Source organism: Silurus meridionalis, chromosome 9 (assembly GCF_014805685.1).
Source record: "Silurus meridionalis isolate SWU-2019-XX chromosome 9, ASM1480568v1, whole genome shotgun sequence".
Taxonomy (NCBI): Eukaryota; Metazoa; Chordata; class Actinopteri; order Siluriformes; family Siluridae; genus Silurus; species Silurus meridionalis.
The window spans coordinates 8,757,608-8,770,288 of NC_060892.1; the positions used below are offsets into that span (position 1 = coordinate 8,757,608).

Consider the following 12,681-nt stretch of genomic DNA (forward strand, 5'->3'; position numbering starts at 1 on the left):
CACATTGTCTCAAAGCAGCTTTACAGAACTTAAGAATTAAAGTGAATTACATGTATATATCCCTGATGAGCATCCTGGGGCAACTGTGGGAAGGAAAAACTCCCTTAGATGAATGAGGAAGAAACCTTGAGAGGAACCAGACTCAAAAGGGAACCTATCCTCATTTGGGTAATATCAAGAGTGTGATTATAATCTTAAAACAATACAAAACACTGAGCACTAACCACTAAAAAATGCTGTAAAGTTCCATCAGTCCATCAGTTTTAATGTGCAGAAAAATTGAGAAAAAAATTTGCTGCTGTACATCACAGATACTATGAATTTAGATTCACATGATATCACAAGATTAAAAGTGCCTAGTTGATTATTACCTTCTTTATTATGCATCTTATTTATGCTTCAAGCATGCCTTGAGTTTCTTTAATGATGGACTTTCTCTTTTGCTTTAAAACAAATATGGCTAGTTGTCCGTGACCTGAATTAACAAAGCACATTCACATCATCATGCTTTTATTGAATAATGCTTCATTACTCTGGGACCTATATGTTTTGCTTCATTACTTCATTGCGTCAAGTTTGTTCATTACTCCATGGTTTCAAATGTCTTGGGGTAATTGAGTTGTTTTAGAAAGTATAAGAGAAGCCCTTATGTTTGTCACATTACCAAAAGTTTTCACCTTGCAAATCTACCATGGAAACCCTGTCTATCTCTAATAAAGAATCAGACATTTTCTGAGCCTGCAGTTCATTGGATGTTTTTCTGGGTTAATTTGTGACTTCCTAGACGAGTTGATGCACATTTAGAGGGCATGTACTTTTGGATTAAGGATTTTGGATCAATTTGAAACAATTTTTTTTTTTTTTACCCTTTGCTTTCAGGAATTTCTAATGTTGGATAGTTTTCTGCTTGCTGATTAAGATCTTTTAGCTCTTACATCATATGAAAAAAAGTCTAGTTAGTTGATGTTTAGATTCAACACCCAAATTCAGTACCCAAACTTGGGTGTACTGTATGCTGAATAGCTTTTGCTTTAAAAAGTGAAACGTTCCATTCAACTTTCAGGACACACACAGGTAATATTTGGACAGCAGTATTGATTTTTGGTTGGTAGATATCCTGTATAAACTGGCAAGTATTTCTTCAAACATCCAAAATAGGCATTTATTCGTCGTTGAAAAAGGGTTAGCTAGATATCAAGTTTCAGGCAAGACATTAATTATCTGAATTTTGAATTCACTAATGCTACAGAAATATAATGCTTAAATTCAGAATTAAATAGAATACAATTCTGCAACATTGGCTTTGACAACAAAGAGAATGTGTAACTGCAGACAGTGTATCTATAACCAGTCCTGTTGTAAAACATAACATTGGGCAAAGAAAAAAGGGATTAGGGGATGGATAGTGCATGTACTAGGTGATGACAAAACGCCATATGCATCATAGTGAACTAATCAACACTTTTGAATGCTTTCAGATCATGAATGATTAACTACATTTGGAGTAATTGTTAAACTATGTAACTTTCATTTTTGGCCAATGTAATCCTTTGTATACAGATGTATACTGGCCAGTGTATACAGAATACCCTATAAGTGGTTTCTCCATTTTTAGCCCAAACATCTTACCAGTAGTCATATTGTGTTATATTCTGAAAGAATAGTTGTTTGTTTATAAATTTCATATGTACATTGTATTCTGTATGTAGAAAATGAAAGTAGACGACTCTACACCTTAACTTTTTTACAGTAGCAGAGTGACTGTGTTTCTTTTAAAATAGTCTGACTATGCTGATGTAATGGCACACAGCTGTAATACAAGCTGAGTCAGAGAAAGAAAAGAAGAGAGAGAGAGAGAGGGCAAATAAGAGAGAAAGTGCGGGATAAATCAGTACAGAGGTCTATACATTACTGATGTTGAACACACCCACACAAGCATGCACTTCTTGTCTATTTCTAGGGGAAATGTTTTTAATTGATTTTCTTAAAAGACTTTATGGTCACTATTTCTTCTTTTCTGCAATTTCTATGCATATAGAATTCTATGCACATTGTACAGTATATGTATGTATATACAATATATGGACAAAAGTATTGGGACACCTAACCAGCCACATGTGGTTTTTACTCAAACTGTTACCACTAAGTTGTTGGAGGCCCCCAAGTGTCTTTGGATGCAGTAGCATTACATTTTCTTTTGACTTCAACAAGGAGAACCCAAACCTGTTTCAGCATGACAAAGCTGTGCTCCACAAAGATGTGGTTTGCATGGGTTAAAGTGGAACATCTTGAGTGGCCTACTATAGAGTTCTGACCTCCCCCTATCAAACACATTTTGAATAAAAGCTGAAAATGCTGACTGCATCCCAGGCCTTCTTACCCTACATCACTCCAAAATATAGTTTAAAATATAAAACACTTTGCTGAAGATTAACGTTATTACTACAGCAAATAGAGACATGTGAAATGGACTGTTCAACTAGGATATACAAATCTTATTTATGCTTATGTGTACAAAAACTTTAGTCCATATAGTTAGATAAAAAGTATGAAAATAATTTTAGTGAGTTCACTTAGGGTGCTAAAAACTCAGCAATATGTCCACTCAGTGAAATCATTCTCGCTTATGAAACTCTTTGGCTAAAAGCATCAGACAAATGAGTAAATGAAAAGCTGACCCAGCAATTTCCACTGTAAGATAAACATGCGTTCATGTTTTTTTTAATCAAATTTGTTTTATTTTATATGTGTAATCCACTGCTTTCAAGAAATCCACTGAGCCTAGATGTTTCAAATATTGGAAAGTTTTTCTTTCCACATATTTATGCAATGCCTGTGGCTTTTCATAAATAGACCGATTATTGAATGTGACATGGCCACCATGAGTGCTTATTGACACAGTTTTATTTTCTTGAGGCTTTTTCACTATAATTTCATTAATTACCTCCGATGGTGTTATAGCCAACCACATGGGTGAATACTGTATTCCTTTATTTCCTTATTATCCCCTGATTTGTGACCAAAAAAGTTACATATAAAGTATGTCATAGAAAGGTTATCATTTATACCATAAACAATAATTAACAGTAGTTTAATTTAATATAATCCTATAAATAACTAAACATTTGAAAGTTGTAATATATTGTTGTATATGTAAAACCTTCTGAAAGTTGGTTGCCTCAAGTGAACTATTGATATGACGTCAATAGAAATGACATTTATGTTTTTTCACAGATGTCTAGCGACATAAGTGAATACCATACCTCATTTGAATATTTTTTCAGAAAGACTGAATGCTGAAAGTGTATATATGCAATGGACAAACCTTACAGTCAATATGTGCCTTATGTGTCAACTATTCTATCTGCAATCCTGTGTCCTGGTTCTATGTAGAAGTATTAATTTATTATGATCTCAATCAGAGGCTTTCATGTTAAATGTACATAGTACTTCAATTGTAGTTGACAATTTTACATTAAAAAGTATAGTTTTATTATAGCATGTTTATTGTGGAATATGTATCATTGGCTTTTTGGTTGTGAAAAAAATAGTGATATGTTTGCTACTGTACCAGGAGAAGTATACACTCCTAAAAGGAAGTATGTAAATCTACCTCCATCGGATTTTATAAAGATAAAAATCAGTATCTGGAGTGTAATAGGCCCTACAAACACCAACTTGATGAGTGACAAGTATTTTTTGTCAAGATAGGTGGATTTGAACTTGAAATTAAATCAGAACAATAACCAAACATTAACTAGCTTTGTTTTATTAACATACCTGGTTACTTCAAATCAGATACTAATTGAGATCACATGTAGGTGTAAAGGAAAGAAAATCAATGTTAATGTAATTTTGTTTACATTAGCCAGCTAATTCTTTCACCATCAGGTATCAGACAAAGTATGCAAGAAGGTATGCATGGTGTCATAAACAGGATATCTGGATATATTTTGGACTGTGTGTGTGGTTAGAATGCATCCTGGATGAGATCCCATCACAGGGAACCATGAATAAACACATTTACATAATTTATCTTAGCCAGTTCAATTTTTGGTTTGTTTTTTGGAGTGCGGTCAAAGCCAGACAATTCAGAGGAAACCCTAAACAAAAATAGGGAAGAACATAAACTCTATACAGAAAGAAGCCCTAAAGCTGTGATGAAGCTTAAAATGCCACAAAGAGTGTTTAATTAATCAAACTAAATCAGGTGTTACAAGATCAGAACAGCTGAATGCCATACAAGAAAAGAAATTTCGAGAGCTTGAATGAAGCCAGAGAAGCCAGAGGGACCCAGACATAAGGTGACCAAAATAACCAATACATGAAGGGGAGTAATCATGGCGTGTAGCTGGTTAACATTAATGCTGGCATTTAGTTGTAGCTGGTTAACATTAGTGCTGCATCTGTCATATATAGACATAGTTACTAATTTGCTGTAATTAGATAAAGTATGACCAGCTTTAAAAACAAACCAGTAGTTTAAGTACAAGAATATTTCAAGGGTAATAAACTATCCCAATTTATTATAGTCTATAATACTTTTATCCATGTACTAGCATCACTAATAGTGAATAGCGAATATTGCTGCAGAACTGTTTCATATACAAATGAAAATAGACACGGAATACCATTATATCCCCGATGGGTTTAATAGTTAGTTAGTTATAAAAAATTTTTTTTTGTTTTGTAGCTTTTAAACTGTTTCAAAATCTTATATAATTATATAAAAATAATAATAATAAAAAAGCTTCATTTGTGGCATGTAACAGATCTCACTATATTTCTGACCTGGAAGATGGCTCTGCCTTCAGCTCTGCCCTATTTCTTTAAAGAACACAGCTGTACACAGTTTCAACAGAGATTACAGGATTAGAAGAACGGGAGGAATCCCCCCAAACGTTTGTTATATGTTAATGGTATATTTATTAGTTTTGTCTTGATTGCTATAAATACACCATATTAATGCAGAATCATAAGCAGAATTACAGATGCAAATATAACAGCATCCAATGAATCACTGCAGTCTATTAACACAAGGTCAATTTCAGAGCTTTTCAGATTCCACCTTTAAACTTTATTCGAAAACAAAAATGTATAGTCAAAGATGACTTGTCAAACCACATTTTACTCTAATACACTGTGAGTTCAGCCCAAATCATGCTTCATGACGAACTTAATAAAAACCATCACATGAACACTAGATAACGATACAAATCTATGTTCATTTCCAGTATTTTTTTCAGTCCAAATAAAAATAGCCTCTTCCCAGATTAACATCTGCTTTGAGGCAGGGTTTAATTGATGTTTTCTTGTTCCTTTAGAGATTCAGATTCTTGTGAAAGAGAACGAAAGACAGATGGAGACAAATACTCACCGACACTGATCATTTGCTCATATGAGAACATCCAGGTGGAGGGGAATTATCTGCTCCTTAAAAGGGGCTCATGGTGTTCATCCATCTAAAAGAGACGGGAAGGAGAAGTAGGTTTCTTTGTGCTGGACGATAAAAAGTGCACTGAGAAACCAGTTTTCCCTTTCTCCTTCTCTCTCTGCTTTTTCTCTCTCTCTCTCTCTCTCTCTCTCTCCCAGCTGAGACTGGGTACAGCTACACACCCATTCAGCCTCCCACCCTCCAAAGCAGCCAGCTGAACACAAGAGTCCTCTCATGGAGCAGAGTGGCCATCAAAACACAAATACAGAGCGAGAGAGAGAGAGAGAGAGAGAGAGAGAGAGAGAGAGAGCGTTCCCTTCATGGAAGCTGACCTCACACCTACTCTGCTGCACACTGCTTCACTCTTTCCTTCTGAACACACACGCGCATACATGCACACTCACAGCAATCATCACAGCCAGCAAATCTATGAACTCTCACCACTCTCTACCACATGGCTTCACATAACAGCAGCTATGTTGAACTTTGTAGAACAAGGGTTCTAAGCAACAGTCCAGTTTTTACTACTGCAGCATCAGACATCTAAACAGCTGAGCTACCAGACCTCACCCACCGAAATGTATGACATGTATGATTACTATTCTTTGTTAGGGGAGCAGTCATGCTGCTTTTTAAATAAGCAATTTGTCCATTAATCCTTTAAACCATTTTTGTATATAATAACTACAACAGTTTTAATTTAGGCAAAATACAAAATACGCAAGAAAATTTATACACAGTTAACTAACAGTATATGGATAAAAGTTTGTGGACACCTGATCATATGATTGTAAGTGCTTTAAAATTTTCCACATTTAGACTCAATTTGCTGTTATAATAACCTAAATTCTTCTACATTTTTGAGTGTTGTTGTGGTGATTTATGCTCATTCAGCCACCAGGGTCTTAGTAAAGAACTGGTACTGATGTAAGGTGAGGAGGCCTGGGGTGTCAGTGGCCCAATTCATCCACTTCAAACCATGCAATCCATATCTTCAAGTCTCTTGCTTTGTGTGCAGGGACATTGTCATGCTGGAACAGGTTCGGGTCTCCTAGGTCAAGAGAAGGGAATATTTCATATAAAGCCTCAACCGCATATAAAGATCTTTTACAATCGCGTGTGGTAAGAGTTTGGGGAAGAACATCATTGTGTGTATGTTAATTCATTAATGTTAATACATTCAATTTGGAAAATATGGATAACAATTTAGCTAACTCACTGTGTGTGTGTGTGTGTGTGTGTGTGTGTGTGTGTGTGTGTGTGTGTGTGTGTGTGTGTGTGTGTGTGTGTGTGAGTGTGTGTGTGAGTGTGTGATAAACTGGTGTTTTTAACACATAATGCTAACTAGATAGCTACATTCAGTAGGAGTGCTACATGCTGGTCATCTGTAGCCAGGCTAAATACAAGGAAGCAGCTTTTTACAAATTCATATATTTTACATAAGCGCATTGCAGTAAGGAGAATGAGCTCCTGTGTGACATATATTTGGATGTCATTTACAGGATCATATAAGCCATTAAGATTTTATGCGTAAAGTAAAAAAAAACAAAACTAAATTACCACACAAAGTCTTGTGTCCTCGAAAGTAAACGGAGTGCTTTTTTGTGAGTCAATAGACAGTGGGATGCCACATCTAGGAAATATTTCCTTACTCAGGAATTTGACTATTGTTTTGGCATTTTCCTGAGAAAATGGAATGACGTACTTTGGATACAGTTCTATCACAGCATCTGAGGGGAAGCTTTATTTAACATTTATTGAAAAAGCCCAGTGTCCTACCACATGATGGCCTTCAGGATGCTTTTTGGTTTTTGTGTAACATGACAAGCTGTGATTTTGTTCTTATTTAGTTTAAGAGGAAGGGAAAAAATAGAGAAAACACGGTGTATGCTATCGCTTAAATGCTAAAAGAAACAGATATGTCCTAAACCTTGTTCCAACCTTGAAAGTAACCAAAGCTAATGATGGGAAAGAAATTGCCTTTATTGTCAAATTGATGTGGTATTAAAAAGATAAAAGACTTTAAGATTTCTGTGTTATTATTAAGAGTAACTCTGCACTGTGTCCTGACACCACACACATTGTCTTTGTTTATATTCCTATAACGGCACACTGGGTTATGTGTGTGTTTTTGTTCCCTAAATTAATTTCCTTGTAGCGCAAATATTGTCAGTCAGTCAGATGTATTTGGTTGACGTTTGCTTATTTAGGTTTGGTTTTAGACCTAAAAGATTAATGTGGCTAATTAATCAGAGATGTCTGTCACCTAATATGATGGACGACATCTGGGGAAAAAAACAGTAAATCATTGGGAATTTATGCCAAAGATTGCTTTAATATTATATTTCAGAGTGAGTTGTGAGTTGAGATCCCAGGAGTGCTAGAAAGCCTCATAACCTTTCAGCATTAAATTGGAGTCTGCTGAACATCCTTCACATTCTCAAGCACAGTAAAGTATTTTTACAATCCATAAAATGTGCATTTGTCAGTTCAGAATTTTATTCTTACTGGGTTTTTTCCTAGTTGACCTGGTGCCTTCTGCTAATGTGTTAGGATTTCACTGTGGGGGTGTGTATAAAGGGTCCTGTGTTTGCTAACTCTGTGGTGATGCGGTGTGTGAGCATTTGTGTTAAAGTGGACACAAGCTGGCCCGGGTCTTGAATTAAAAAAAAAGTCTGGGAGGGATTTTCTCTCCTGATTAACCCCAGACACACACGTACACTCGCACAGACTTCTGCCCTGAATGCAACCAGTGTGAACAACTCAAAGGATCACGTGGTGGACAGGAATGCCTAAACAAACACAGTACACAGAAGGGACTGAACCGTGTACTGAACCACATACACACTGAATTCTGTGACCATCATTTTTTTTACAGCGAGACTTTCCATCTTAGCACTAAAATTGGTGCTGTAAATGTTGTTTAATGGATCTGCAAGTCTAGTAGATTTCATGTAATAGTGGATTCAGTCATTCATTTTTTTAATGCAGACTATTCTATTTTACACTGTTCATGCACGATTTATAGTCCTTAAACAAACAATGACATGTTGATGTAATTGTGTGGTAATATAGACATGTAGGTTGCATAAAACTAAAAAAGATATTGTGTGCATTTTATCTTTTAGCCAAGCTGCTCCTTTGGAGGTGGAGCTAGTAATGCAGGCAAAAACATAACCGTATGGCTCCATCTACTGTTTAAAAGTGAAATTACATTTTATTAGGTAGGAAGAATTTGCTTAGTTAAGATTATTTTTGTGCCAGAAGTGTTGAGCTGTATGATCGCTCAAGGATGCGTTCTGGGTGGATAAATTATACTAAAAGTGAAAGTGATTTATTTACTTACAATTATTTATTCACTTTTTAGAAACAGGATATGAAACAGGTGTTTGAATGACCATTGTATTCAATGTCAATGTTATAAATACGAATGTATTAGAATTTTTATAATTATTGGTTATTTATTTATTTTCTTTATAGTATTTTAAAATGTAACTTAAGGCTTCATGTTAATAGACCTTTAGTTCACTGTGCTGGTAATGGAAATTCATACTAAAACTAAAACTGAAAGCGAAATATAGAGATGAATCTCAGAGTAAAGTCCCCAAAATGACCTCTAACTATAAATACAAAACAAAAGCAAATAAGAAAATGACAAAAAGAATTCAAGGTCAAAACTGTTATAAAAATGTATGGACATTTTTGACTGTGGATGGTTTGCTAGTGGAATTCAGTGTACGGCCAAAGACGTAACTAAGGAGGGACACTAAAACATGTTTTGGAAGAACAAATGGTGTCAATTTTATGTTTAAATATAAGGGTATGTTTTACACTTGCATATTGTAAATGTCTTAAACCATAGTGGATAATATATGGTTGACTTTTGTTTTATCTTATTGTACTCAGTTGTGTATTAGGGTGGGATGGGTTCCCTTTAGAGTTCCTCTCAAAGGTTCTTCTGAGGGAGATTATTTTTTTTTTGCCACAGTCTTAACTGGATTTTTAATTGGCTAAATTAAATTGAGTTTCTGGAATATGTTTAAGACCCATCATGACCAGGAAAAACCAGTTAAAGGTTATTGAATGGTGATTGAATAAATCTGTTGCACTCCTGACATCCCATAATGCACCACATTATACAGTGTTGAAACTACCACACAGGTACGCCCAATATTCATTGTGTTTTCGCAGCTGTTGTGATAGAGTGGTAATAGTAAAATCTTTGTTATGTGGTGTTTCAATAGTGTCCATGTGGCCTAGACAGTGAATTGGGTGTGAATATGGGGGTGCAACTAATTATAAAGATGTGTTAGTTTTTTTATGGCCTATATTGTCATTTACTAGTATGTAAATTAATAGTGAGGTGCAAATAACTTACTTATGTAGCATATATGGTAAATAATGGCTGTGGTTTGGAACACATCCACAAGTGACTTATAATGGCGTATGATGTATGTAAATAATATGGGGCCTTTAAAGGGATACAATCATGGTAATCTGATGATCATATATATATATATATATATATATATATATATATATATATATATATATATATATATATATATATATATATAAAATAAAGTGTGGCTTGTGACACATCCTAAAGTGACTGATCAGGCTGAGAAAACAGTGATTGGATCATCATGGCCTATATCAGGGTGTCAAACTCAATTGCACAGGGGGCCAAAACTTAAAGCACACTTTAGGTCGTGGGCCGAACAGGATAAACATTTTTATTGAACACACTAAAACTAAATGTTTTTTAACATAAAAATGAATAAAAAAAGACAGGAATATTATTCCAGAATCAATCAATTTAAACTTTAAATAACATAAAATATTTTGCTCTCCATAAAAATATCTCCTGTCAAACACCAGACGTCGCACAGCTTCATCATGCAGCTCTTCAGAAACTCTCCCTCGGTAAATGGCCGGGCTGATTTGCTTTTGATTTCTCCTCTGCTTTCACAGCAGCTTCACTTTGTTATTTTGCTCTGGTGAAAAACGTCTGCTGAAATTTCAGATTCTTCTTAAACTCTTCTACTTTCTGTATCATCTGCTCTGCATTCAGGTTTTTCAGCTTCTCCTGATGTTTTGTCTCGTAGTGCCGTCTTAGATTCAATTCCTTAATTACAGCCACATTAACTCCACAAATAAGACACACGGGTTTACCTGCAATGTCAGTAAATATATATTCAGCCTCCCATCAGTTTTGAAAGGCTCTGTTTTTAAAATCAACTTTTCTCTTCACCATTGTGAGGCGCTAGCTTCGCAATAACTTATTACAATATACAATATATACAATATAGTTGTATACATCAACAGAAGCTTGACTTGATTGATGTTGGAATGTTCCCAGGTAGCCTAGAGTTCGACAAGGCAGCTGAGTGCTGCATTATGGGATCTGTAGTTTTTGTTATCAGCCCTTCATATCGTCGGCCCTTTAATAAAAATAATAATAGATCTATATAAGATGATCTTGCGGGCCGGATATAATTGTACATCGGGCCAGATGTGGCCCGCAGGCCTTGATTTTGAAACATATGGCCTATATGGAGAATAGGCTTTGTTGTTTGGGACAAGGCCATAGTGGACTGATGTTGATGAGGTCTAAACCTCATTATGTAGTCTAGATAGTGAAGAAAAAGTGTGCATTTTGGGACACTTGATATCTGGGACAGATAAAAGCATGATGTTTGTGATGGTGTTTATGTGATCTAATTAGTGATTAGAGATTGTAAATGTCTTTGTACTTCACAGTGGGCTGATGAAGGCAAGGTGGATGTAATAAAAACTATATGTCCTATATAGTATACAGGGTGTTCGAATTTGGGGCAATTCCATAGTGGATTGATGATGATGAGACAGCATTAATGATGGCATTAGTGTAGCCTTTATATAATAAAAATGCTGAGGTCAGGACACATACACAATGAAGTGGTAATTTATAGGCAATAGAGAATGTGTTTTTAGACATGTCTACAGTCCAGTGGAACAAGACAAGACAAGACATGACAATTGAGATAGTCATAGACACATGGAGAGAGAGATGAATATATGTAACAGAAACACAATGAGAGATTAAAAAAAGAGTAAGAGGGAGAAACACATTGTATAAAACAATTTTTCTTCTTTTTTACTATTCACTTACTCTGTAAGCTGAACTTGACAAATATACTGCTGTTTATCATGTGAATAAATCCCAAAGAAATAGACTAAAAGAGTGAATGATAAAAGACTTATAAAGAGAAGAACAGCCAAGGTTAAGCACTCAGGCCAAGATGAAGAACCTGCACTCTGGCTGCCCTGCATTAGTAACACCATGCAATATTTTACAGTAAAGCAAGCGCACACACACACATACGTACACAAAGTTCCTGCATGGCTGCCAAGCCTCTGCGTGAGAGTCAGTGCTTGCATTTGTTAGACACTACACACATTGTTTTCCCTCACTGTTCTCAGCATGCTGTCTATTGAAAACTAGCATTCGTCAACATTGAAGGGTTTTATGACATTAACATCAGTGCCAAATGATTTACACTCAGTTAGTGAGCCTCGACTGAATCTGTGAAAACTCGCACTCTGCTGTGTGTATGTAAACACAGACTGTCCTGGAGTGTGTGTTGGGCACTACCTATTCATTTATGCCATTAACCACAATACTGCAATCCTTTGGAATGTGCATGCTAACCCATGCAGCTTTTGGTTCTGCAATATGATTATTTATGTTTTTGTAGGTTAACACTGTGGGACTGATGAGATCATCCATATGGAATGTTCCCATAGGACAGTCTTTCTGCTGGTTCTCATTAGTGGATTGCGAGGAAGGAAGTGCAACACTGATGTGGGCTGTGATAAAGTCTAGGATTTCTGTTTCTTTGTTGTTGTAGTTTATTGTACATTCAAGACATTGCATTGGACATTGTATGAATATGTGATATGACACGATGTGTCTTGAAACTGAATTGTTTCAAATTTGCACCTGTCTACTGGGTTTAAAATTAAAATTTCATGGGTGTATATGGAAAACATGTTTTCAGCTCTTACCGCTTAAAAGCCAACTCACAAAATGAAATGAATATGAAAGTTAATTCCTAGGCTTTGATCTGAAGAGGATGAACTCCATTCTAAGTCTGCTTCCTCTCAAGGTTCCTTGCATAATCACAGGACATTTTTTTTTTCCTTGTCACTATGTCTTCCACTGTTTCCTCATTGGGACTCAGATCTACTTTCAGATTTCTACA

The 12,681-nt window shown here is 35.5% G+C and overlaps 1 protein-coding gene across 4 annotated transcripts in view; it reads right to left on the reverse strand.

Moving 5' to 3' along the window:
- il16 (interleukin 16) overlaps positions 1-5,544 on the reverse strand; it is a 28,621-nt gene extending 23,077 nt beyond the window's left edge. For 2 of the 4 annotated variants that reach the window (XM_046857403.1, XM_046857402.1), the window contains exon 1: positions 5,378-5,544. In XM_046857403.1, coding sequence (XP_046713359.1) covers positions 5,378-5,408 — 31 coding nt within the window. In that variant the 5' untranslated portion in view covers positions 5,409-5,544. The remainder of the gene's footprint in view (positions 1-5,377) is intronic. The other 2 variants (XM_046857405.1, XM_046857404.1) reach the window with 1 other exon arrangement.
- Between the last annotated feature and the right edge of the window lie 7,137 nt (positions 5,545-12,681).